Raw genomic sequence first — 25637 nt, forward strand, 5'->3', positions numbered from 1 at the left:
GTGAGCTTTTGTTTTTAGTTGTATTGATGAAGTCATTGGTTGTTTTCTGCCCAGTGGTTCAGTATCTTTTAAAATGCTGAGTCATAGAAGCGTCACTGGAGCGTCCGACGCCGCGTTGCCACAGTAACCGTTTGTTTCTCTACATGGACACTTCAGCCAGAGGCAGAGGACGTGAAGACTGAAATAGTTTGTTGGCTTCAGCCTTACGGAACAAGGTATGTGTCAGTATATTTTATTGTTTTTTCCTGCAGGGTCTCTTTCAGACTAACTTTAGCGTTAGTGACTTGGTGAGTTACGTTTGTAGCAGCTTTCAACTTTTACATTTAAGATGGCTAAAGTTAGGTAGCCGAGAGCTAAATTAATCTTGAGGCCAGCGTTATCTCATTTAGTTTATATGTTAATAGTGTTTATCTAACAAAACGTCTTGCTCAGCTATTTTGGCGACGTAACGTAAATTATTCTCAAATGTGAAACTTTAAAAAATGCACAAAGCTAAGTTAAAATACAGTTGAAAAATTCCAAATATGGCCGACCTTGTCCACTATTGTCTGTTTGTAACAACGCACTGAATCAAGTCAAGACTTTAACCACTCAACAGGTAGCCTGTAACGCTGGCTATACACTAATCAGGCATAACATTAGGACCACCTCCAACAGTGGTGACTCATCAGCGAATGGACACGGGCCTTGTGAGGGTGTCCCGTGGTAACAGGATGTTGTTGATGGGGATCTTGTGGCTCTAAGGGTTGAGGGGAGGGACCTCTGTGGATCATCCCACAGATACTTGATCAGATTGGGATCTAGTGAATTTGGAGGCCGTGGTAGAGTTATTCCTAAACTGTTTTTGTGTGTGTGTCTGTGTCAGTCTGCATCCTGCTAGGGATATCTGCTGCCATGAATGAGTATTATTGCTATGGGGTGAGGGTGTCTGGTCTGGTCTAGGTGGGTGGTACATGTTTAAATAACATCCACATGAAGACCAGGTGTGAATATTTCCCAGCATAACTCTGAATTCTCACAAGATGGCCGATGACATTCATGTCAGTGGTCATAAAGTTATGTCTGACTGGTGAATATAATAAACCTGACGCCTTTTTTCTTTTAATTTCTTATGTAAACAATTAGCTGGGGTCCATGAGAACCGATAGTAGTTTTTACTTTTCTTTAACCATCCGTAACCACTTTTCTCACCTCATTTAAGGTCTTCCTTCCTGCCTATACTGACTGCTAGTGGAAAACAATGAGAATAGTGTCTGTCCTGGACCACAGCCCCCAGCAGGGTGGTGGGGCCAGTCTGGTCAATATCGAGGTCATGTTGAACCACTCTGAGCTCTTCAGAGCAGAGTGCAAGAGGCTAATCATGGAGACAGATAAAGCATGCAAACGCATGCAGGACAATGACAACAAGCAACTTGGTAAGTAAAAGAGACAAAATAAGTTGGTCTGTGTTTTGCATGGAGAGATGATTGCTGCTGAGTTGTAACGTCTCTGTTTAGATCAGCGGGTTAGAGACATCCAGTTTCTGAAGAAGGAGCTGGAGTTGAAGCTGGAGGAGATTACTCTTGAGATTGATGTCCTCATTGCCTTACACAACAGAGTGGTGAAGGCCCTGGAGGCGAGCAAAGAGCCTCTGAGGGTGACCATCCTCTGTCTGGAGGAGAGGTGAGGTTGGAAAAGGATGGAGAACAGAGAAACATCTCTCCGCAACTCTTGTTCTCTCAAGAATGTAGCAGCTGTCATTCATTTTCTTTTTTTTTTTTGTGCCCCGCAGAATGAAACGTTCCCCTTCTGAGAGGCTGCACGACGAGGTGGACATAGAGCTGATGAGGGAGAGGGAGGTTATTGAGGGAGTGGCTTCCCTCTTGCAGCATGTGGTAGAGCAGATAACTGAGCAGATACGGTAAATTATTAGGCCAGAGTTAAATTCTATTTGTGTCTTAAACAGGGCTCTGTAAAGTGCACATTCCCCTCGGATTTCCTGTAGTTTTTTTGATTATATCAAACACAACATTTGTCGCTTTGTATTCCAGACTGAACCGATCTGCTAAGTACCATTTAGAGCAGGATCTGAAGGAGAAATTTGATGCTCAGTGTATTGACAACTCCTGCGCAATAATGACCACTCATTCCATCAACAACCTCCACGGGTTGAAAAACAAGAACACTGCTTCGCCAAGGTGAAATCACATATCATCCCTTGATTCATAAAGACAGGAATAATGTATTATCTGAAAACACAGTTTTAAGAAATTTTCACTTTTTTGGATTATTTGAAATCCTTTTAAGTTCTTGTGTAAAAATAGATGTTCTACACAGAACCCAGAAATCGATCATGCTGTCAGTTTCAGTTGTTCATACTCTATATTCTGAAATGTCTCTCAGCTTGACACTGACTCCCAAGCAGTGGGAGAGCATGTCAGAAATCAACATTGCCAAGGCGGAGCACCAGAAGACCAACTCCATGTCCTTGCGGGCTCTGGTGGAGTCTGTTCTGGGACAGACAGCTGCTGACATGCAGAAGCAGATTCAGGCTACAACCACAGCCTTCCAGCTCAACATCCAGGAAATCAGGACAGCTAAAAGCCAGATGGAGGATAAAATGCCCAAGGTATGGCACACTGGGTACAATATTTGGCAGATGAAGTGAGCCATGAAGAAGGGGGAAAATCAGGAAAAGCCGGTGGGTTTTAATATATTACAGTCTTGGGGTTCATTTACAAGAAAATATTCAAATAATTTCTTGTTCAGACTGACTTATAAAAGTCATTCTCAATATGTTGTCTGTTTGGATTCTGATTTAATTCCAAAATGTATGTATCAGCTTGATATAATTTATCTCCAGATTTATCACGTAAGTGCTGGCCCCTCTACTCCCCGCAGGTTCTATTAGAGATCACCAGCCAGCAGAGGATCAGAGAGGACCTCCAACTGGCCGTCACGGAGAATGAGCATTTTCTTAGCTTGGCCCAGGCCCGTCTGGCCTTGCGCCGCCAGCGGCCTGGCAAAGAGCAATGCCACGATCCAGCACAGTCCCAGCTCCTGGCTGAGGTCCAGCAGATCACCGCTCACATCAGCAAGTAAGGCCAGCAACACATTAGCCTCTCATGTAACAAATCTGTTTCAAATGTGCATTGTTGCGTGCTGTTTGATAGGTAACACAAAAGAAATGCAGGATATATAAGGGTAATAACTCAAACATTTTAATAATAATTTTAGCATGACTTAACATTTAATGAATGTATAAAATAAGTCAAATGGCATGTTGAGGACAGTCAGATATTTTATTGTAATTAGCACTTAAAATACAGGGAAAGATTCCATCACTTTGGTAACGTCTTGTCTTAACGGGTTGTACTGGCTTCCTGTTTTCTATTACAGTTGCTCCCATATTAGCTGATGTATTATTTAGAGATATTACCCTCTGGTGGCATCTCTCTCTATCTGTGTGCTCCAGGCTGCGTGAGGAAGTGGCCCAGTCAGAGGAGGAGCAGAGGGCCCTGGTTCGCTGTCAGCTGAAGCTGCAGGAAAGCATCGATACCAAGGCCAGCTCTCTCTACATTGATGAGGTCATCTGCACCCAGCACAGGGAGCCCATTGTCATACATAACTTCTGAGCAATCGGCAACAGGAAAGAGCTGTGTATTTAGTATTTATATCAAAACCGCAGTCCTATAAAATATATTTATCCACAGAGTTTCACATCATTGTTTTTCTTCGATATAGCTCGAATACCTACAAGCATCTTAACCCCCAATTCGACTCATATAGACCCCTTTAGGATAATGTTGTCAAATTAAATCGGCTTCATTGGCTTTATATATATCAATGTAAACACATACAAGGAATTTGATCCTTGCATTTAAGATATTCAAGAGAGCTGTGGGTCTTTACTTCATGTTACATGATCTGAACCTATGATTTGTGTGAACTATGACTGTCTAATGGAGACAAATGACTGCACCTGATTGTTTTATTGTGTTGTTTTAAGAATGAATATATCATTGATGAAATATCTCCACACTTGTTATGCACCACAAGTTGCAGTGAAGGTGAAAGTGTAACTGTCTGTACTTTAGTTCATACGTAGATGTGAGTGGATCTTTATGCATTACTAAATTAAAGCAGGCTACACTCAAACTAGTTCTTAGTCTCAAATGTTGACAGGCAAAACTAATGTTAGCGTTGTTTTTTTTTTTTTTTGACAACACAAACAGGTGGACCAGTAAACTCCTTAATATTGTCAGCTGTCCCACAATGCACATCTACTCATCTAGGAGGTTTTAGGAAACATGGGGACATGCACTCGTCTTGGTAGTAGTGCTTTAAGAAACTGTGTCAATATTAGTTTGTAAGTGGTTATTTATTTACCATTTACTTATTCTAAGAATATTTTCTCATCTAGCAGGAATTAAGAAAGATTTTAAGGAAACATTTGTTGGACTTAGAAGTAGCGGCAGAAAACTGACATGGACTTTAAATACTATCAGCATCGAAGTTTAACATCTGCATTTAACAGACTGTGCATCCAAAGCTTTCAGAAGTGCTATTGAGCTCGGTGGCAGAGCGTCCCATTTTAAACTACCTATACAAAGTCATTTAACATCGTTCAAACCCCGAAGGTCACTAAAACAAAACTAAATGTAAACATTCATTTCAACATTGCAGCTGTTAAACGTTCATTTCAACACCCAAATGTTTTCTGATGATGTTGATCTGGAGTGATCAAACAGGTGGCTGATCCTTTCTGAGGAGTCCTCTCGCTTCATTTCAACAGAACGTAGACTCGGCACTTCGCCTGAAACACACGCACACATCTTAGCGCCGGAAATGTTGAACAATGCGCAAAGAGGCCTGTGATTCTGGATAGTTACCTCGTGCCAGCGCAGCGTGGCGAGCGGCAGGGCCAGGTGACAGCTCGGGCAGGTGCTGATCCTGTACGGGTCGCCTCCATTTCCCCAGGGACCGGGGCTTTCTCCGTGGGAGGACGCTTTATAGGTGGCGCTTAGCTGAGAAGTGGCGCCCTGCTTGGAGAAATCATCCTCCCACTTCTCTTCCTCCTCCTCCTCCTCCTCCTCCTCCTCCTCCTCCGCCTCCCCCTCTGCCTCCTCCACCTCTTCATAGAACCACCTGGCTGCTGCAGCACACTCCATCTGGGTTGATGAAGGATATAAATAAAGGTATTGCTTTGTTGACTGCATGCTTATAATTAAAATACAGTATGAGGGCACTGGGTTACTGTCACGCCTTACTTCATCTGGTGAAACCATTGGCTTATGGTGGCCGGCGTCATTTAGTGTTGCTTTATAGCAAATCACTGACTAGTGCAACTATTAGAATAACTTAGCATTTTAACTGTGAGCACATCCACTGGCACATAGCAAAAGGAAACATTAGTTAAATTTCTGTAATGTAAATAATACAGCCTAAAAGAAGGGCCTTGTGTTGCAGCCTGCTGTGCAACTCTTTGCGTCCATGGCAACATTACACTTCCTGTTAAAGCTGACACCTGTTCGCACAAGTGAAGACCTTTAGGGTGACATTTTCCAATTTCAATTCATTGGCAATTAACAACATCACGGCTGTGATCTCAAATAGAAGTCATTCACAACCACATTAAGATCAAGATCTCATCATTTTCTGAATAGTGACTCATAATGTGTAAGAAAAACGCTCAAAAATACCTCGTGCTTGTCTATATCATCAGCTGGAACTGATCCCATACATCTGGCACAACGCACGGTTGGTGTGGCTGATGAGTTGGTTGCTGACGGGAGAAACATGGCATTAGTTAAATAAGAGGCGATCCTGGAAGTTGAGACCTGCGCTGGGTCCACATTCTCTTACTCGTGCTCTGAGGACTTTCGTCTGAGCAGGTCAAGCCGTGCTCTGCCTGCTCTCTCAGTTTAACGTAGCGGCCGCAGTCCCTGCACCGCTCGGTGCGACTCCCGCAGACCAGACAGTGTTCATCCAGGTCCTTGAAGGGCACGCTCAGATCACAGAACGGACAGCTCTGCAGACGCTCCACGCACTCATCAGACTGAGATAGAGTAGAGACAGACTGATTAACTAGTGTTCTGGGGGACACAGTGTATTTACCAGACGTATGGAGGCGCGTTCAAAATAAAAGTAATACACAGTGTGGCTTAAGCTCCACAAACTCTAGATCCTATATTTTCCATGATGCAACAAGATCTGTTTTCCTCTTTCACTGGCCAAATGGTGTTGTTTCATTGATTACACAACCAAGGAGAGGATATGCAAAGTGACACAGGTGGAAAAGGAAAAGGATGTAAATAACCAAATTAAATAATAATGTGTGTTACATCACAGATGAACCCACCTCATGGTCCATTAGGTGACGACGCTCCATCTTCTTGTTACACTTGGAGCACCTCACCTGGAAAAAATTTTTAGGTTTTATTCATCCCCAAGGAAAAAAGCAGAAAGACAGGGCAAAAATAAATAAAATATAAAAATATAAAATATAAAAAAATTAAATATATAATGATAGTAAAAATAAAAGTTATACTACAGGTCAAAGGTTCAACTTTCTGTTCACAATGTCTTTCTTAAAAAAACAGATGTGAGTTATATGTATTCTGGGATGTATTTACTGCATGATCAGACTTTTCTTTCATTGCTATGGACAGTTTCCCTCAATTTACCTTTAGCTGTTCATTAATGTTATCAGACCATTGCTGAATAAATGTCAACAAAAGAAAAAAGGTTTTAGGGTCGAGAAGATTTGCAAGAGTCACAACTTCAGTGCAAAAGTAAAAAAAAAAAAAAAAGCAAAAACAAATCACAGTTTGCATTATTCACATTAACTCTTTGGCTTTTGAGAGTCAAATAACTCTTGTTGAACGAATGTCTCCTATATGCCATGCCAGATGAGGTTATCAAGAAAAACTTTAATATCTGATAACTCAAGTAAAAATGTCTTCTGATAATTTACTCTTTATATAATGATTATGTTTATTTTGATGCAACGTATGCCAATATACATATGCAAATATATTTAGAGTGGCTGTACCAGTCTTACATAACTAACCACAGTGGTGGAGGCTAAATATAAATATCAGGAATAATGAATAAGTATTTAGAAAATAAATCCTGCCCGGGAATGACATGATGAGAATGAAAAATACCCGAGATAAATGTATTGCAAGAATACATTAGAGTAAAACATCTCAATCAATAAGTAAATAAATTTCCTTAGTTATAGACACATTGTTCAGAGACACTCAGGCAGTGTGTATCTGTATTTGTTATTTTGACCCGGCTCCCATTTGGAAACAGAAGCAGGTCTGCGTGCTTGGAAAAACTTGGTTTAAATTTAGGGTTAGTCTCCATGAAAGCATGTGCGTGGAATGATGTGATGGAAACATGACTGTGAGCGTTGTGTTATGCGAGTGTGTACCTGGGTGTGCTCTTCCTCCTTGTGTTGTTCCAGCTGATCTTTGGGAACTGCTTCATCACAGTCAGGACACACACATAGGAAACGCCTGCAGTGTGTTACATGCAGGTCGAAGTTGGCCTCTGCGACCTCCTTGTGGCTTAAAAGAGAGAAGAATGGAGTCACCGTGTGCCTTTTATTTAGGGGAAGTTAAATAAAACAGTTGACACGCAGGAAGCTGTGCATGTCAACCCTGTAACAAACCAAGTAGTTATCTGTGATAAATCTCCACTGGCTTGATCAGTGATTAGGTGATCTGTTGTAAAGCTGAACTAGTTACAACTGAAACACGCCCTTTATAACTGATAAACAAATGTAGAGGACACACGCACACAAACAAACAAAATAAACGATTTTTGAAATTTAATTTTTCATAAATTGATATATTAGGTTTACGTTCTTAATTTCTCTTAATGTTTTTGTACCCAGAACTGTGACTATGACTCATACGTTTTACTTTCTGTGTATTCACTTGCTACTTAAATCAAAGTTAAACGGACTTTAAATGCCGACTTGACGTGTCCTCCCCCAAGTTAACTCACCACTGGGTGCAGGTGCGTGTTGCGTCCTTGTTATCCATTGGCAAGAATCCTTGAATAATAAGCCACTGAACGTAATTTACACCGAAGTAGACTATCTATGTTTGCCCTTTTCGTTTAGGTTCACCGGAACAGAAAGTGAAAGTTTCAGTTCCAACACATGCTGTGATTTTGCGCAACCGCCACAGGGAGGCGCAAAGATTCGCGTGTTTGTGTTTGTGGTTATTTTAAGAATTCAATTTAATTGCTTTTTAGTACATTTCATTAGTGTATTTTATTGAACACTTGTGTTTCGCAGAGGGATTTTACCACATTCAGGTTCCTCTCGGTATAAAAATTGTTTTCCTATTTTTGTTTTTACATTTCAAAGTCCAAAACGGTGATGGGTTGCCTCAAAGGATGACAAACTATCTCTGCCATAAATACTTCGTAAAATGAAGTACACTCAGTGAAATCGTATATGTAACTGTAATAGTTTCAAATATTTGCCCACTTGATGGGCGCTTTAAGTGGAAAAAGCGATGTTTCCGATTGTTCTTGAATGCAGCAAGGAAAACAATTTGGAAGAGGGGAAGCGCCTACGACGCGTCGCTATGGAAACAGACCCCGGAAGTGGACACTGTTTAGGTGAGAATGGATGATTTTTGTTCACTTGTTTTCAGCGTAAAACAAATTGAAGCGACATTTTGTTCTTTATCTCAGCAGCATGTCGCCTGATCGAAGCGTTGTTTCGGTCGAGGCTTTTTTACCTGTTCGCGTGCACGGGAGTTTAAAGTGCTGCTGTGATTTGCTCGCGCGCCTTTCCGCTCATTCATTGTAACATATGGAGAAGTAGCAGCGACTGTGGTTTGTGTCCAACTTGAATCTGAAGACATATCAGTTTGTAAAAGGCTGAATGTACAAAGTATAGAGCCCTCAGAGTTGTTTTTGAAGTGAAGTGACGGTGCTTTTATGGAAGCTAAATGTAGAGTGTCTTATGTCGACTACACGTTTGGACTGCTTTAAAAGGAATGATCTAGTTTGCAAAGGTCATCTAAAAACACGTGATGACACAAGGATTTTAGCTTGATACTTTTTTCTGTGTGATTATGATCTATGGACTATATTACTGTGGAGGGAAGCAACAGAATATTTATCAAGTCATTTCTATTTTGCAGGGTGCTTGAAATGTAATCTTGAACACAGTTTAGGAGTGGGTTCAGGTCCCTGCCCCACTATTCTGTGATGTCCAGCTCAGCCATCCGTCCGGTCCATGCTGGGGACACAGCCCCAGAAGCTCTGTTCCTTCTGCAACGGCGCCTGTTGATGGCTGAGGAGGGGACTGAAGCTCTTGTCCGAGCCATGGACGAACTGGGGGTATCCACGGAGCAAATCTTGGGATCTGCGGAGACAGCCATGCACCCTGTAAGTCCCCTGAAGATGCACCAGTTCCCGGGGGAGGACAGCAAGCTGTGGCAGCAGTATGACTTTCTAGTGAGCCGGGTTTGTCGCATGGAGAGTCTGCTGCAGACCCTCGAACTCACCATCTTCCGCCTGAAGACGGAAAGGGAGCTGGATCCCTCTCACACAGGTACTGGTAGCTAATCCTGTTGTTACAAGAGATAAGACACATCCCAGTATATTTACTTCCAGCATCAGGATGCATGCAACAATAGTGAGTACAATCTAACTGCAAACAAGAACAGGGGTGAAGCTGCATAAACATGGCACAGTACATAATCACACTTGTATAGTGAGTATAGCGGCAGATGTTTCTTGTTACCTTTTATGTTTGGTGCCTTGCCCCCGTGCAGTTTATTTGAAGCAGCAGCTGGCAGCGATGCAGCAGGAGAGTGAGCAGGAGCAGCAGGCCTCCAGGAGTGAGATGATGACGCTCAGGGACCAGCTTCAACAGGCTTACCGGGAGAGAGACCGAGCTCGTGCAGAGGTGCAGAAGCTGGGGGATGCACTGGAGGGAGCAGCTGCTGCCAGGGTAATACTGGGATGAGAGGAAAACCCTCAATTTCAGATTTCTTTTTAACTTCCAAACTCCTCACACGACCCCCATGTCTGTGTCTCTTACTCTGTGTCGTTGTCTTTATATTTGCACCACTGAGCAAAATGTGATAGGGATGGAGGAACACTCCATCCATTAAACTCAATATTGTTTTGGTGTTGGTGGTTAAATGAGAATTGTATGGTAAGTATAAAGTAGTGTACGGAAGGAGCCTCCTGGAAGCTAATCAGACCATGTTTACCTCTAAATATATCGCGCCCCATTTCCTGATGAAGAAATCCGAGTGTTAAATGTCTCTGTTGGGTGTATTTTGCTAGGCAACTAGTAAGTCACTGCTCCACACCAGGAAATAGTCCAATCCCCCCGACTCTAGCCTTTATGCTAAGCTAAGCTACCAGGTAGTTGGCTCTGACTTCATATAAGAATACTATCCACTTTCTTACCAAACTCTTATCTTTAAAGAGAAACTGAAAGACAAAGGATTTTCATTTTCAAGGTGCAAACTAAAACAAATATGCAAAATGCATTGTGACTTGATGTTGTGTATCATTGCTTTGTGTGTTTTTGAGGCAGGATGCTGTTCATTCTCAACTTTTCATGCATAAGAGGAAATGAAACTCTCTTTCTGCTCTGCTTACTGTTGTTATTTTGCAAAACGTAGTGGGTTTAATCAATTTTGTTGCTTTAAAATATTTTTTTTCTTTACTTTCTTTGCACAGTGAGCAATGCAGTGTTTTTTTGTGTATGATTTGTGATTATTACTATTTGTCTTCTCATCCAGGCGGATGTAGCTTTGGCTGCGGAAGAGCTGAAGGTTGTTAAGATGGAGATGAGCCAGAAAGTGATGGAGGTGAGGGGCTGTTTCCTTTTTTAACTCAACGTGAACGTCTGGTAACGGAATGGCCGAGTCAAACCTCTAATCTGAATCTTAAAGAATTGCTGTGTGGTGATTTGAAAAGGCCAATACATGCAACATATGGTGGTGGAGATTTTTCAGCAGAGCCACGTCAGGGACTGAGGGGCAACTGTACATAACATCTACAAGAAGATATTTCTGTTAAAGGGTCACAATACTTAACTTTCCCACAAAGCAATATTACCTTTTGCTAAAAACAACCAGCAGTTTTCCATAGGGTTTACTTTCACTCGCATGGTACACATTAGCTCAGTATTTCAGTCCTGTGTAACTGAGAGTTAATCATAAACAACTACTCGCCAGATGAGAGAGCAGATGAGGCAGGAGTCCATCCGCTCCCATGAAGCCATGAAATCTCACAGCGAGCTTCTGGAGCGGGTTGAGGAGACGGAGCGGGTGGTGGAGATGGAGAGAAGACAGGTACGTGGTCGAGAGAGAGCCCTCGGAGTGAAGAGCGCGCGTCGACAGCAGCTAACACGATGTCCGCCTCTGACCTCACAGGCTCTGCTGCTGCAGTCGGACTGCCAGGCCTGGCGCGCCGAGGTCCAGTCGAGCCGGCAACAACTGGCAGAAGAAAGAGGCCGAGGCAGGAGACTGGAGGAGCTCTGTCAGCAGCTCAGAGAACAGACAGGTTGGGGAAATCTAAGGATACACAACCAGGTTGTTGTAGCTGACTGTAGCAGAATGCTGCTGTAAGGCCTCAGAGAAAATAAAGGCAGTTGTAAATCATAGAAAATGTGCAGTGCAGCTTCAAGTTAAGACTTAGGCTGATTTAGAATTTTGTTCGCCTACAGGTTTTCTACTCCACTCTGGAGACAGGAAGGTTCCTGTCAGCATGGATCACAGGAGTCTTTAATTTACAGTACAAAAAAAGACAAGAATGCATTTTTATGAGTGCGGCTAAGAAAATATTTGTCTTTTTTAAAAAAACATAAATAACGTGAGCGTTATAAAGAAAAAGACAAATGTCAGCTCTAAACTAACAGCAAAGTGTTTGCTGCAGTACTTAGAGATGCCCTGGCACTTTTCCTGTGTCCGTGTCCCTGAGTTCTGTGTCTGCATCCGCGATGTGTGACGTCTTTTGAAAAGCCGATTTCTGTAGCTCTGTAGCTACAGCTTGCCCATTTCTATTCTTAAACAATAAGCTCCCAATTAACTGATGTAATATCATACGACTCCTTAGTTTTTAAACATTTTTACACCTGTTTCTAACTCTCAGCAAACAGGCTAATATGTATCCTTCTTAAAATATCTAATTACTCTGCCTTTCATGTTGTGGTGCATCCTGCATAAAGACTGAAATGTGTCTTTTTTATACGACTTCTTGTTTTTTTTGTTCTCATGTCAGGCAATATCCTATACTCCTTAGATAAACAGTATATTAATATTTCCCACTGCTGCACATAATTCAGTGCTGCATTTTTTGTTTGATTCTCACAGCAATCAAAGACTCAGTTGTGTCTGCATTGAAAACAGAACTGAAGGTAAGTAGATAAGTAAAAAGAAAAAATAATTTACTGTAAAACACTTGATTGGTAATGCCTGTTATATTGTTTTTGTTGGTGACTTTTTTTCTTTGTGTGTTTTCGTGTGTACTACTGTCCCATCAGAGACAACAGACAGAAAATAGTAAACTGCTGAAAGACATCAGAGAGCTGAGAGCTGCTGCTGACAGAGTCCAGGTCAGGATGCTCGCCGCACATTTGTTTCCTCACTGATCTCTGCCGCCGGTTTAGGCTTCAGGATTCCTCCGCTTCTGCCATGACGGAAGAATGGAAACGTCAAAGAAGCTGAAAGTTACATTAGACTTTCCAACATCTGCAGAACAGTGATGGTGTTCATGGGTTCACTTGTAACAGCAGAAACTGAAAAGCAACAGCCTAACGGGAGCAGACCTCTCCTCTGTGTGTGTTTCAGGCAGAGAGGAGTCGCGCAGTCAGTCAACTGCAAAAGCAAGACCTGCTGCAGGAGGCGACCAGATGCAACCTCCAGACTGAGCTGCAGGTGGCGCTAAGGGACAAAGTTCACCTGGAGAAGGAACTGTGAGTTTCTCTGTAACCTCACCCTGGTATTTTATTTTAAAACTTGTTTTTAATTAGTTTCATCGTACATCTTCATCATAATGCATCAGCATTACAGCCACAACGATTGTTCCCAGCTCCCAGCATGTTTCTGTGTCAGCATGTTTCATTGTACTTACACAAGATGTAAGTGTTGTTTAATTCTGCAGGTTTAAATGTCGTGGCTGATCAGGTGTAACTCACAATCTAGTCACTAAGGGGCGTTTATCAATGCCAAGTATGTGAACTTAACACTTGCGTACTAATAGTTCGGACTTGACCATGTTGACTCTGGAGGATGGGAGGGGGCGGGACAGTCATTCTTCACCTGGAACAGCTGTGTACTTGATGATGCCCACGAAATAAACCGGGTATTGACACTGTGTACTTGAACACATATGACCACAAGTAATTTTAGTCCTTTCTCAAATTTTAACTGCTCAGACATTTGGGTTTCTGATCACGTGTTCGATTTTTGCCTCTTGGAAGGATACGCACTTAAAGTTCAAACACACACCAACAGTGTAGACACTTGCCGACACATGGAAGACTGTTCTTAAACTCCTGTTGGACTGCACCACACTCATCCGTCTCCTCTGACTTTCTCTGGCTTCCTCACTGTCTCATAGTAAACTTTAGCTAATATAATTCTGAGGGGGAGGAGAAAATATTAACATTTGAGAACAGTAGGTTCGTCAGATACATTAGTTTATAGTCTCTCAGACAGATGTGTTATATTGGTCTGTCGTCTCTGCTGCTCATCTGTCTTCCTTTGTGTCATTATTTTATGAAACCCGTCTAATGGCGCTGCAAACCCAGCCAGATAAAATAATGTCATAAGTCTGACATTCAGGTGAGAGATCTGTTATTATCCGACGGCCTAAATGTCGCTTCATGGGCGTCGTTATTTCAGAGGGAGCCGGCAAAAAACACCAGAACTGCATTATCTGCACGTGGGTTTTTCGTCAGACGAGGAAACGGTGGTGGACAAGTTTTTAGAGACGGGATATTTTCGTCTTTCTGCAGGGAGAAGCTGAAAGGCGCGCACGCCCTCCTCCTGCAGAGCTCCTCCATCACACAGGGGACAGCAGCCTCTCACAAGAAGCTGCAGGAGCGAACCATTGAAAAACTGCAGAGAGAGCTGATCACAGCCAGAGGAGAGGAGGAGGCAATGAGGGAAGACCTGGAGGGTTCGAAAAATGAGGTACTTTCAGCTAATGCAGTGCTATTATTTGCGTGATGGATAATGTTGCAGCGACAAACAAAACAATTGCCTTTTTATGTGCCTCTGTCCCATAACAAAAATAAATCCTTCTCTCTTGGTCCAACAGTTACGTCTTGTTGTCACTAAGCTGGAGGGCGAGAGGAGCTGTCTGGACGCTCAGCTGAAGGAGGCCAGGGTAGGATTAGTTAGAATAACATCCACCTCATACATAACGTCTTATTTCCTCATCTATTGGTCATAGTATTGCTTTCTGTGAACCTGTGATTGGCAGAGGGATGTGGGATCTCTGAGCTCGGCCTTGCAGAGCCAGCAGGATGAGAACAGGAGGCTAATGGGCGAGCTGACTGCTTTAGGACAACAACAACAGGTGAGAAGTGGGTCACCCTGTTAATATGTATACAAGTCACTACAGTTGTTAAGACTTGTTGTGTTTAGATGCAGCAGATGCTCAAGGACCAAACTGAGAAGAACATGAAAAAGACCCAAGACAAACTTCAGGCACAATACAAACTCACACCCTTTTATAGAAATCAACAATGGCTTTGATTTCAAAATATTAATAATATTTAGATGCTTCTTAATTTATTTCACAAAATCCTTCCTCTTGCCTGCTATAGGCAGTAGTCTAAGAAGATTGTGGTAAGGATTGCAGGCTGCCACACTGTCATTGGGATTGTTGTGAAATGTGTCTTTGGTCGCCGTGGCCAATGGTTGTGTTATGGAGTTTCAATCAGTGAAGCTCATTGTCCCATGACTGGCAATTCAGATTTTGGCAAGAACTCAAATGAATTAATTGTTTTTAATTGGCTAATCCATCCATAGATTTTCTGTTTCTTATCTGCATTAACGTCACACTAATTTCATCCGTTTAACTATCAGGAATTATTGAATATAGCTGCTGGGAGGCTCGGAGAAAAATAACGACACAATTATAAATCACTGCATGTGATCATCATTATTACTCTTCCATTATACTCCACTGTATTAAATACTGTTTTATGTTGTAAAAACATTTAAATGGAGCCTTGTGGACACCTCTTTTTTGAAGAACAGTGGTAATGAAAATATGTTGTATCTACTGTATGTTGAAACTGTACAGAGCTGATACACACTTGCACATCCAGCAACATTAGCATCAGGCGCTACAATTGTGTTTGACTAATGAGCTCTGATTAACTGTATCTGCATCATCTGAAAGAAGCATCTGCCTCTTCAGCTGATAAATGCCGCATGTGGCCGGAGACTGAAATGACTGAATACTGCCTGTAGTAGCCCTATGAGGGGCTAGAGGAAGTGATGTGTTTTACATATACGAAGTTAGTTCATGTAGTTCTTCAGATCTTTTTTCCCCCCAGGCTTATGATGGACACTGTTCTATTTTATTCATAATTTATGGTGAGTGTGTTACAACACCAACAGTGAAACCCATAGTACTGACCGTGATGTTCTTTACAACCAGTGTAAAAGATTATATCAGGGCTTTCACAGACGTCTGACAATCAACCAAACTTGGACATCATGTTGTTCTAACCTTAGATCGTTCTTAGAAACACACAGCAGATGCACCTTCTTGTGTTTCAGATCAGCGAGCAGGAGGCCTTGCAGGATGTTTGCGGGTTTGCAGAGGGTGTCGTCAGTCAAACACTTGAAAACCTCTACCCATCCAATGACAGACTCCAATTTAACACCCTGCATCAGGAGCTGGGGGGACGAGAACAGGAGCTGGCCACCCTCAAGAAAGACAGGTTAGAACCAGATGGGTTTATACAAACTATTCATAATGAAATAGGAAAGTTGAAAATAAAAGTCAAAAGTCTGAACTGTAAATATGTCTGTGTGTTATATGAAATATAAGATTTTGGCATTTTAGGTGAACCACACCTCTTCTACTGTATAAATAATATAAAACAGTAAATGATTATAATGCATAATGTGTATTGTCACAATATACTGAATAAGGGATATTAATAGCTAATAATACTCTTAATAAAAGAGTATACTTATATATGGCAACAACTAACTATTATTTTAATAATCGATTAATCTTTGGATTTTTTTTTCGATTAATCGATGAATTGGGGAAAAAAATCATTTCCACCTCTTTATTCAGACATAAAATAAAACAGCAAACAGCAAAAATTTGCACAAACAGATTGCTGCTTGAATAGCTATAGGAACAATAATTGATAAATAAATAAAAATCCTAATCAAAAAACCCAGTCACAGGTTTTGTTTCAACATTAACACCTGTTCGCAAGATTTTGCATGGCATTATCATTCACTGACACACAGTACATTAATGTGCTTATAAATGTGCATGTTCAGATGGTTTTAAAAAGTTTCAAACCATGTGTATTTCTCTGTGACAGGGTGAAGGCTCACAGAGAAATCAGGAAACACCAAGCAGAGGTGGAGAAGCTGCAAGGACTGTTAACATCTACTCATTCCAAGAGCAACAGAGCTGTAAGCGGACTCTTATTTCTTTAACTGATGCACACATACACGCATTTTAAGGGTTATATGACACTAGTGAGGTTAATTCGAAGCACATGTACATTTTTTTTTTATTTCAAGTAAAATATGTTTGTATTTTGTCCGTATTCATATCAGTGGTAAAGACTAAGACAGACTTTAGTTCTCACCGTCAATTACAGCTGACTGAAAGTGATTAATAGAGAGAGGAACTCTGGTATAACATGAAATCATGATGGCCAGAGAGTTATACAGCCAAACCATTTCTCCAAGGTCAGGAAGATGGATTAGGAGTTTATCTGGCAGGTGAAAGGTCTGGATGACTAGTTATAATTTTTGTAACAGCCTTAAATGATTTATGTTTCCAGCAGTACTTTCCATCAGGCTGTTACATGGAAACATAGGTTGCAGTGGCAACTGGGCTAATAACTGAATGATAAGCTTTCTGTCTTATAGATAGTTAGATATAGACAAAAAAAAAAAAAACTGGAGTAGCTTAACAAAAATATATATATATTCCTCTGCATTATAATCTTATGTTTAGCTAAACTGAAAGTTAAAACACCAACGTTGTTTCCCTCCCTGGGTACTTGGTTTATGGGGTTCATATTAATTCAAACTTTTATTAATTATAATAAATCCCTATTTATAATTTCTGGTGTGCTTAATGCAAACTCAAAGTTCACAGGGTTCAGAGATACACAATGCACAGACAAGGGGACTAGCAAGTGGTTACTGAGGGCCCCTGGTCCTTTTTTGCCATTGGTCCTTCTACTGAATCAGTCCCGTTATGTTCCCAAAATGTTTGTATAATTAAATGTGTGTGTAAACCCTCCAGCTGGAGTCCTTGCAGAAAGCCTTGGCTGCAGCCAGAGAGGACAACAAGACGCTGGCCCACAGCTTGGAGCAGGCTGTGTTGACTAACAACAGTTTACACAGCAAACTGCAGCAGGCACGAGACCAGTACCAGGCCACCATCACACTGAGGTAGGCAGTCAGAAAACAGCCTGGTGACCATCTGTGGCACGATGTGTGTGGGTGTCTGGGACGGTTTACACAGAATGCATTAACGCTAACGATGTGTGCGGTCGTCATATATTGCAGAGATGACGAATTACGGACAAAGATAAGTCACTTGTCTACAGATCTGAGCGCTGCAAAGCAACAAAACAGGGAATACTGTGAATCGTCCGTGAAGACTCTACATAGAGAAATTTCAGAGGTACCAAACGTCTTTTATTCAGTTTAAGCAATGAATGACCTTGATTTTAGCTATAAATACTCTGCAAATATATCCCACTACAGTAATAACATCTTACAAAGTCTTTGAACAAACACAATCTCGGTGTCAAACCTGTGGGGAAAGACCTCCAGGTCAGACTTAGAAGTAGAAGTTGGCCAAAAACTGCTGAGAATTTCACTGGAGTGTGTAAATATGTAAATATGTATGGGTCTGTATAATCCCTATTGAAAATCCTTACCTCCTCCAAAGTTCTGCTTTCCTTTGATGCAATGCACAAAGCAGAGTAGGCTCCCAGGCTTTTCATCTTAAGTTTTATTATACTGACTGCACTTACATTGTCTCAAAATCAATCAGCTAATGATTCACCAGTGTGATGTCATAGACAAGCATTTTTCTTTCTTCTTCTGCCTCAAGTTGATTGTTTGTACCTTATTTTATTTATTTATTTTTTTGTGAACACCTTGTTTCCTCCTTTAGCTAAAGTTGACAGTAAAGGATTCGTCAACCAAGTCAGACGACCTGTCCAAGACCAATCAGGTGCTGCTCAGACGGGTGTCTGAACTAGAGCGGCAGGTGTCCAAACAGAAGGCCTGTATCAGGGAGCAGAGGAGCCAGCTGAGGCAGCAGCAGAGGAGCAGAGATTCACGGGACCACTCTCAGAAAGTTAAGGTGCTCTCACAGCACGCAGTTTCGACACGGATCGCGAAGAAGAAGAAGAAGATGGCACAAGCATTGTGTGATTTGCACATTTAATTTCATCATTAACTGTCCTGCTGAGTTGAGTTGCCTTCAAGCAGCTAGAACTAAAGGAATTACAGATTTGTTTCATGTAAAAACACAGCTATGGGGGTCCTTCCCGAAAAAAAACAAAACAAAAAAAACAATGCTCTTAGCAGGAACCACTCATGCATGTTCAAGACAAAAGCCACGACATGAAAATTCAAGAATGTGTTTCTTTGGGTGAAAATTTAGAACACGCCCCCGAGTGCAGGATGAGTCATCAATATTTTTAAACCGTTATCTGGGAAACAACATCTTTTAAAATACCTTTAAGTACACCTACAAGGTTTTTTTGTTGGTGTAGGCCAAGTATATAGATGACATGCTGTATAGATTAAGATCTATCAAATTTAAAACAAGTAAACATTTCACATTATTGGGACCTTTAAAAGTCCATCTTGTTAAATCCAAGAACTGTAAGAAAGAGCTGTCATGACCTTGACATTGTGAATCTGTGTAGATATTGAGTCTTGTCTGCTCTCACCAGGCGTTAGGAGAGAGGAACGGGGATCTGCATGAGAAAGAGCAGGCTGACCAAGAGCTAAAAGAGGTCAGGGTGGAATCTGAACGGGTGAGTTTAAAATGTCTCATTTCACCTCTTTCTTTTTTACCTCCTAGCTTAAATATTTCTACTCATCTGAATTACGATTGCTTTAGTTCAGGGTGAAGCTTCTTATTAAATAAACCGCTCTTTGAAGCCACTGAAACCTCAAGGCCCGTCAGAAAAAAAAACATTCGGTTACTTGTGTTTCAAAGCGGTCATGGGGGACTCCTGAGTCAGTGTGTAGGAATAAGGCTTTAGGTTCACCTCATCTTTTTTTTTTTTAATGTTAAAATCCTACAGGCTTTTAGAGAACCACTGATCTCTAAAAGCGCTGCTGACTAAACGTTTGGCCCTTTTGATGTGCCCCTTATGTGCGGAGGATGATTTCTGTGGCTGTGATGTTCTCAGTTGAATGCATCTGACTCCAAATCTTGACATTCGACAGGGTTGCGTCTTTTAACATCGTCTTCACTTCAAATGAAGAATCGCATGGCTATCAGTTCGCACTGAAAATCTGTATTTCTTTTTAAGGCATTTTAAGGCTGAAACAGAAAATGTCATTTCAGACGCTGGATTGTTCATTTCCTCTGTTAATCACAGATTTCGAGATCTCCCATAGTTGAACACGAATTTCAAAGGGGTATTGCGTAACACTGGAGAGATTATGATTTTTAAAAGAATAATTAATGCAAGATACGGCCTTTTTTCTCTGGGCATACATGTGATCGCTTGAGAATTGATCTTACAAGTTACTTTGTTCTAAGGAAGAATAAGCCACTTGAGAGTTTTTTTTTTTTAGCTTCTTTTTATTAACTTTTAATTGGGCACTTTGATGGTGAGTTGGTAAGTTTGACAAATACAGACGTGGAGCTCATGCTGCACATTGATCATTGTTTACAGTGACGTAGTAAAGAGAAACCCTCGGGGAGGACCGATGTTTTCAACTGAGATCAGGCTCAGGAGCGTGACTGTAGCAGGTTAACTGGTAATCTTGTTGTGTGCAGCAGCCCTCTGGTTTGCACAGCTTGTTAATGCTCCACTGAAATGCGTTGGTTCCTGCCGGGTTTAGCAGCTCACAAGCAAACGGGAGGCGGAGTGGGAGAGGTGGACGTCTACCATCCAACGCTGGGAGGACAAGAGAGAGGGCTGGCTCGCTTCGCTGGAGGACGCGAGCCTGCGAGGACACAGCTGATTACACAGTCGCGCCGATAACGACCGGCGCAAACAGATTTCTCACCCACACACCTGAATGCGGACAACACCACGAGAGCGATCCTTTGTATTTAATCAAACACTGAACAGTGACCAACAGAGAAGAACAGATAGCAGCCACATGTGGACTAGCAGCTGTAGAGTCAGACGGGTCCGTGTCTGTGTCCGTGTGTGTGTTTGTGTGATGCTCTCCACATTTATCGGCCAGGATTTAATGTCAGACAGGATGGAAACATGCACTCTCCTCAAAACAAAACTGTACAATCGTAACATCTGATAAACTTCTCCACTGTACAAAGAGGCCTATTTTTGTACCAACAGATTCTTTATACAAAAGTAAATTTTTAAATAACACTGTGTACAAATGTAAGCTTTTCTTCCATCTACCTGGTTGCACTTGAGTCTGTTAGCTCCTGTTGTCATGTGATGAGTTAACCGTGGATGCAATGACTTGAGCTCACGCTCCCCCTCTCACTCGATCCCTGGGTCGTCAAGGATCCTATCAGAGTTCATCAGGAAACACTGACATGTGTACAGTCCAATAGCAGGGGTTCTCCAGTTCCCCCCCCCCCCCCCCCCCCCCCCCCCCCAAAAAAGGACTCTCAAGTCAGGCTGTCAAATTATGCTTTGAATTCCAGCGAGGAAAAACAGTCCCTTCTCTGTTTCCGTCCGATGTTTCACTGACACGACCGCTTCTTTGTGCTCCTGCTGTTTGCTGTTGAGTTCAATGTAGATTTTCCGCGCTCTGCTACAAATCCTGAGAAGAAGTTCCACCATGATTCTGCCTTCTGTCTCTAGAAAAACCTTACAAACACCCAATGTAACAAGAGACCAACGCAGGCAAACAACACAAGCAATAGTCAGGACGGCTGAACATTGACCATTGCTCTCCGCCGCCACAAGAGTGCAGCATTACGACACAAATCAAAACTCCAATACCAATCTGAGAGGACACCGGTATTTTGGCAGGCACGATGATGCTACTGATCATTTGAAATCGGCTCTTGTCCAGTTTACTTAAAAGACTGAAATCGCCTCTGTTGCCGGTCTTAAATCTCCCCAACTAATTCCCATAGTTGATGCTACAAATGAGAGAAACGAGTGAGGGAACATGTGGCACAATTAAAATAGCTCATGACGAATGTATGCGAGATATATGCTAAATACAAAAATAGATGATTTGAAAATAAATTTGAACATAGAAAAATATATATAATCAAATGATACAGATGTACACAATCAATACTCATGTTATCCATGCTTTGATTAGTACAGGGTTAGCCAGGGTTATTCATGGACAATCAATATAAAAGACTTAAGACATATAACGATAATGTGGAAAATATATATATATCTCCTTCCTGTGTCCTTTATAGGCATGAGTGGGGTTTACGTCCCGTTGGCTTTGGTAGATGTGTGATGTTGGTGTGTGAAGGTGGGGCTTTTTAAAGATGAGGTCAACAGGCCGGACGGACAGGTCACCAAACGGAGCATTTGTCCGAGGGGTTCATCGGGGATCCCTTCGGACAGTGGAAAACACGGGCAAACTCGTCAAACTGGGAAACGCTGCCGATCACTCTGCAGAGAGAGGAAACAGTCATAGATTGTAGGTCTGCGAGTACAATATTTTGTTGTAATTGCATGCAACAGATGGAAGACACCTCCCAACGACTGCCTCTGTAATAATAATACAAGTTGTTATATATGTATCACAGATTTGAAGATTATTCCATATTTTCCTAAGATAAAACCACGATGCATAAATATGTAGCACTCTGTGACTGTTCTTTATGTGCGTGTTTACTGTACCTGTAGTGCTCTGGCGCATGTTTGTCAGTAAGCAGCTGCAAGTAGATGGACTGCGATCGTCTCTTCATACACCAGTTCTGAAAAAAGAACAGCGGAGACCAGACGTGGAGTCAGCAGAGGCAAAGTGAGTCACCCTGTGAGAAAAGGGAATAGTCTAGCTCTAAATACCACAAAGCAACAATTCACTCAAGTATAATTTAGTTTTTTTGCACTTTACTTAGCGTTTTCAATTTGTGATATTAAATGCATCTACGGCTCGACTTTTCTAAGGAAAACATTTTAAATTTCACTGCATTTGTTCAGAGTCTCCAGCAGCTAAATTAAGAATTTTTCAGAATAAGAATAGACCAGACGTGCCAAAACTTTTTAGTGGCCTTTTACAAAAAAGCAAGCGAGAACCCGCCACTTATTTATGGGTGAGTGATTAGCAGAGTCACTTCCTGTTTAAATATCTCAGAAGGTTTCATTAAAATACTGACGTAAGGCAAACCAAAAATCAAACATCAGGGACAGGGAAACAGACCCCACACAACTGTGACGATACCAGCTTTAATTGAGGGTCTGCATTCAAAACCATTGGCTATAGAGTTTTTACATTTCTTTGCTATTACTTCTTCACGTCCTATTTTACTTTATTTCTTACTACATCATTGCACCATGACTAAAGCTGGTTGTCAAAATAAAATAAAATAAAATAAATCCATGTCAACTGTTCATTAGATAGACAGATAGGATGCTGAAGAAGCCTGTTACTGTCTCAAAATACCATGATAAAATTTGTGTTTGGTGAATGCACAAGCCGTTTTCTTTAGAACTACTGACAGGACTGTCAAAACATAACAACTGGCTGTTTTAAAAATCATCTTTTTAAGCACAAAATGCCCAACTCCCTCCACTTCCATTGTCTCAAATGTGCTCATTTGCTAGTTTTGTGTTGAACGTCTTGAAAAGTAAGTTGCGAATCGGGACATTTTTAGACATCACCTTCTGGGACCTTCTGGGATTCTGGGAAATAACAGTTGGAAATCTTGACCAAACAATTCGTTGAGAAAATAATTAGGACATTAATCAGCACTTGGTTGGAGTGTGATATTTGTTACAGCTTAGATATTTAATAATTCATTGTGCTTAAAGACATCTGTTGAGCTGCTGTGCAGATTTACCTTGTTGACCACATTCATTTTCGCTGAGGTGGCTGAAGCGCCTCAAGCTAAAAACTTTTGCTTTTTGTTCACCGTGGACACACACATACACACCCACGGCATTTCAAATGAATTCATGCGCATATACACGATTTTCATATCACTTCCCTGTGGCAAGAGTTTAAATAAATGGCCTTAAACACTCCATGTCGCATTATAAAATGTGTCTGGATCTTACATTAAGCCATGAATTTCAATGACGCCATTGAAATTCAGTTATGATTCGTAATAGTTACAAGGAGCAAGGGTGGTCTAGCACTTAGAGACAATACTGTCATCAACACTCTAATCCCTCTAATGCATGCATCCGTCAGCTGAAGTAGGGATCGTACGTAACTCCTACCTTCCCTCCGTGATCAGCTGCTCCTGCTGCGAGCGGCAGCTAAAAGGAGTTAATATATAAACATAATGAAAGATAGTGGTGGTGTGTTGAGGCGTTTCTGTACCTGTGCAAAGGCAATGAAGAGCAGCTGTTCGTGAGTGTATTTGAGGCCAGGCAGAGGACACTCTGGACCGTGCTCCCTCACCCACTTCTGATATGCCTGTGGGGGAAAAGAGATACAAATGGAATTATGACCTCAAGTCACCGAAACTGATTTGTTATACTGTTTTAAATCAGGCAGTCTAATTGACATGACTAACAGGTGTGACAATTCTGCATTAGATATTATGATTTATTTAAAAGTGGTCATTCACTCCGTTTGTACGCACAAACCGCTTTACACTTCAATGTAGTCTACTGACATGGGGTTAAATATGGAACTGAATTATGCAGCATCCCCGACATTCGTCTGTCAAAGAAGAAACGCACATACTGTACGTATTCAAGTAAAAGGAGATCAAGTCAGTTGCTTTTATCTTCATTCTGAGGCACGTCTGCTCTTTGCTCTAAAGCAAATGAAACACTTTTCACGGGGAATAAAGAGATTTTTGTGACAGAGCAGACAGAAGCTTTGCGTACGGGTGGATTTTCATAATTACATTTTGCAAAGCAGTACTTAAACAAAGATGACACCAGTTATTACTCACATAGTATGACAGCTTGAGTCCTCCCATGTCTGCTATGTTCTCCCCGAGAGTCAGGCGCCCGTTCACCTAGAAACACAGAAAGAAACGTTACGGAAACTTCAAGAATCTGATCCACTAAACAACAGATTGCAATGCACTGACCTTGTTCTCTCTGACTCAGTGATGTTTCAGAGAAACAGTAGGGAGTTACGCTTATTTTTCTTGACAGGAGTGAGAGTATTTATTTAATAACGCCCTCGTGTCTGTACAGAATATATCTAAGTCAGGAAACACTTGGCTTAGCGCTAACTAGCGTGCCACTGTCCAGAATTGAAGCAGCAGAAACTGAGACAGTCACAGTAACTCATACACACTGTGACCAGTATACTGATTTATGATTACAACCCTGTCAGAGCGCTCTTCTAAAGGAACATATTAGCGAGTATTCTTATCTGTTTTTAACCGGTATTGCAAAAGACTTCCAAAGATAACCAGAGTATCAAATCAGAAGTGATAAATCAAGCTGGACACTGACTTTCTGATGTATGGCTTTCAATATAAATCCAATATCAGTCTAAAACTTCAATGAACCCATATATCTATGTCATGATATCATAAATATTGTATATGTCATGCAGCGTGTGTGTGTGCAAGCCCACCCTCTGGTTATAGTCCGTGAAGTTATCATAGAGCTTGACAATACACTCAGCCTTCTTCTGGAACTTCCTGTAGGACTCCTCGGTCCACCACTGTTTCAGGTTGCCATGGCGGTCGTACTGGCCCCCTAGGGACATGAACCATTGCATCACTAAGATGAAGGGGCGAAAGGGCAGGGGGGCTGAGTGTTAGCATGGAGAAAACACAACCTGCAACTTTCCTTCACAGTCCAAAGAGCTGCCCGACGTTCCATCTTTTAAACTTGGCGGAGCCAAACTGCTACTGGGGTAAACCCAGCGTTCACTTTGGGCTGATCTACTGCTCATGTACTAACAACACAACAGCATTTGTGGGATGAAAATGACAACTGACTTTGTGGCAAAGACGGTGCTCGTGACACAAACCTACCAGCTACAAATTTCCCACCCTAATTAAATTCTTTTGATGAATCTCAGAGGGCAGCACTTTTGACTGGAAATCAAAGTTATAGATTGTGGCTCTAAATGGCTGTTGTTACA

General features: G+C 41.6%; 4 protein-coding genes across 6 annotated transcripts in view; 2 read left to right on the top strand and 2 right to left on the bottom strand.

Annotated features, from left to right (window-relative positions):
• The first annotated feature begins 64 nt into the window (after positions 1-64).
• tekt1 (tektin 1) lies at positions 65-3699 on the top strand. The gene is made up of 8 exons (XM_047593731.1): positions 65-215; positions 1202-1415; positions 1497-1662; positions 1772-1900; positions 2031-2177; positions 2383-2608; positions 2881-3077; positions 3455-3699. Exons 2-8 carry the CDS (start codon positions 1241-1243, stop codon positions 3612-3614), a joined length of 1200 nt encoding a protein of 399 aa, XP_047449687.1. The 5' UTR covers positions 65-215; positions 1202-1240; the 3' UTR covers positions 3615-3699.
• Positions 3700-4182: 483 nt separating this feature from the next.
• On the bottom strand, positions 4183-8187 carry xaf1 (XIAP associated factor 1). The gene is made up of 7 exons (XM_047593733.1): positions 7999-8187; positions 7421-7556; positions 6341-6397; positions 5845-6037; positions 5682-5764; positions 4872-5150; positions 4183-4795 (listed from the first exon to the last, which is right to left on the bottom strand). Exons 1-7 carry the CDS (start codon positions 8034-8036, stop codon positions 4763-4765), a joined length of 819 nt encoding a protein of 272 aa, XP_047449689.1. The 5' UTR covers positions 8037-8187; the 3' UTR covers positions 4183-4762.
• Positions 8188-8589: 402 nt separating this feature from the next.
• Positions 8590-21008, top strand: ccdc150 (coiled-coil domain containing 150). The gene is made up of 19 exons (XM_047593737.1): positions 8590-8622; positions 9153-9565; positions 9789-9967; positions 10773-10841; positions 11211-11327; positions 11409-11538; positions 12348-12391; positions 12518-12589; positions 12825-12949; positions 13994-14171; positions 14299-14367; positions 14464-14559; positions 15774-15937; positions 16562-16655; positions 17503-17651; positions 17769-17886; positions 18385-18576; positions 19175-19258; positions 20301-21008. The coding sequence occupies exons 2-19, from the start codon at positions 9220-9222 to the stop codon at positions 20421-20423; spliced, it is 2349 nt and encodes a 782-aa protein (XP_047449693.1). The 5' UTR covers positions 8590-8622; positions 9153-9219; the 3' UTR covers positions 20424-21008.
• A 626-nt stretch (positions 21009-21634) lies between these two features.
• LOC125013246 (endothelin-converting enzyme-like 1) overlaps positions 21635-25637 on the bottom strand; it is a 44619-nt gene continuing 40616 nt past the window's right edge. For 2 of the 3 annotated variants that reach the window (XM_047593735.1, XM_047593734.1), the window contains exons 14-18: positions 25122-25270; positions 24484-24549; positions 23901-23996; positions 22253-22329; positions 21635-22021 (exon numbers count right to left, since the gene is read on the bottom strand). In XM_047593735.1, coding sequence (XP_047449691.1) covers positions 21922-22021; positions 22253-22329; positions 23901-23996; positions 24484-24549; positions 25122-25270 — 488 coding nt within the window. In that variant the 3' untranslated portion in view covers positions 21635-21921. The remainder of the gene's footprint in view (positions 22022-22252; positions 22330-23900; positions 23997-24483; positions 24550-25121; positions 25271-25637) is intronic. The other variant, XM_047593736.1, reaches the window with a different exon arrangement.

Source organism: Mugil cephalus, chromosome 9 (assembly GCF_022458985.1).
Source record: "Mugil cephalus isolate CIBA_MC_2020 chromosome 9, CIBA_Mcephalus_1.1, whole genome shotgun sequence".
Classification (NCBI taxonomy): Eukaryota; Metazoa; Chordata; class Actinopteri; order Mugiliformes; family Mugilidae; genus Mugil; species Mugil cephalus.

Bases quoted from the DNA above. Each gene is read 5' to 3' on its own strand.
- tekt1 (XM_047593731.1), top strand. From the start codon at position 1,241: ATGAGAATAGTGTCTGTCCTGGACCACAGCCCCCAGCAGGGTGGTGGG. The intron at 1,901-2,030 runs GTAAATTATTAG...TTTGTATTCCAG, and splicing joins CAGATAACTGAGCAGATACG to ACTGAACCGATCTGCTAAGT. The intron at 2,178-2,382 runs GTGAAATCACAT...AATGTCTCTCAG, and splicing joins AAGAACACTGCTTCGCCAAG to CTTGACACTGACTCCCAAGC.
- xaf1 (XM_047593733.1), bottom strand. From the start codon at position 8,036: ATGGATAACAAGGACGCAACACGCACCTGCACCCAGTG. The intron at 5,765-5,844 runs GTAAGAGAATGT...TTCTCCCGTCAG, and splicing joins CGAAAGTCCTCAGAGCACGA to CAACCAACTCATCAGCCACA. The intron at 5,151-5,681 runs GTATTTTTGAGC...TCATCAACCCAG, and splicing joins ATGATATAGACAAGCACGAG to ATGGAGTGTGCTGCAGCAGC.
- ccdc150 (XM_047593737.1), top strand. From the start codon at position 9,220: ATGTCCAGCTCAGCCATCCGTCCGGTCCATGCTGGGGACACAGCCCCA. The intron at 10,842-11,210 runs GTGAGGGGCTGT...ACTACTCGCCAG, and splicing joins TGAGCCAGAAAGTGATGGAG to ATGAGAGAGCAGATGAGGCA. The intron at 19,259-20,300 runs GTGAGTTTAAAA...TGCCGGGTTTAG, and splicing joins TCAGGGTGGAATCTGAACGG to CAGCTCACAAGCAAACGGGA.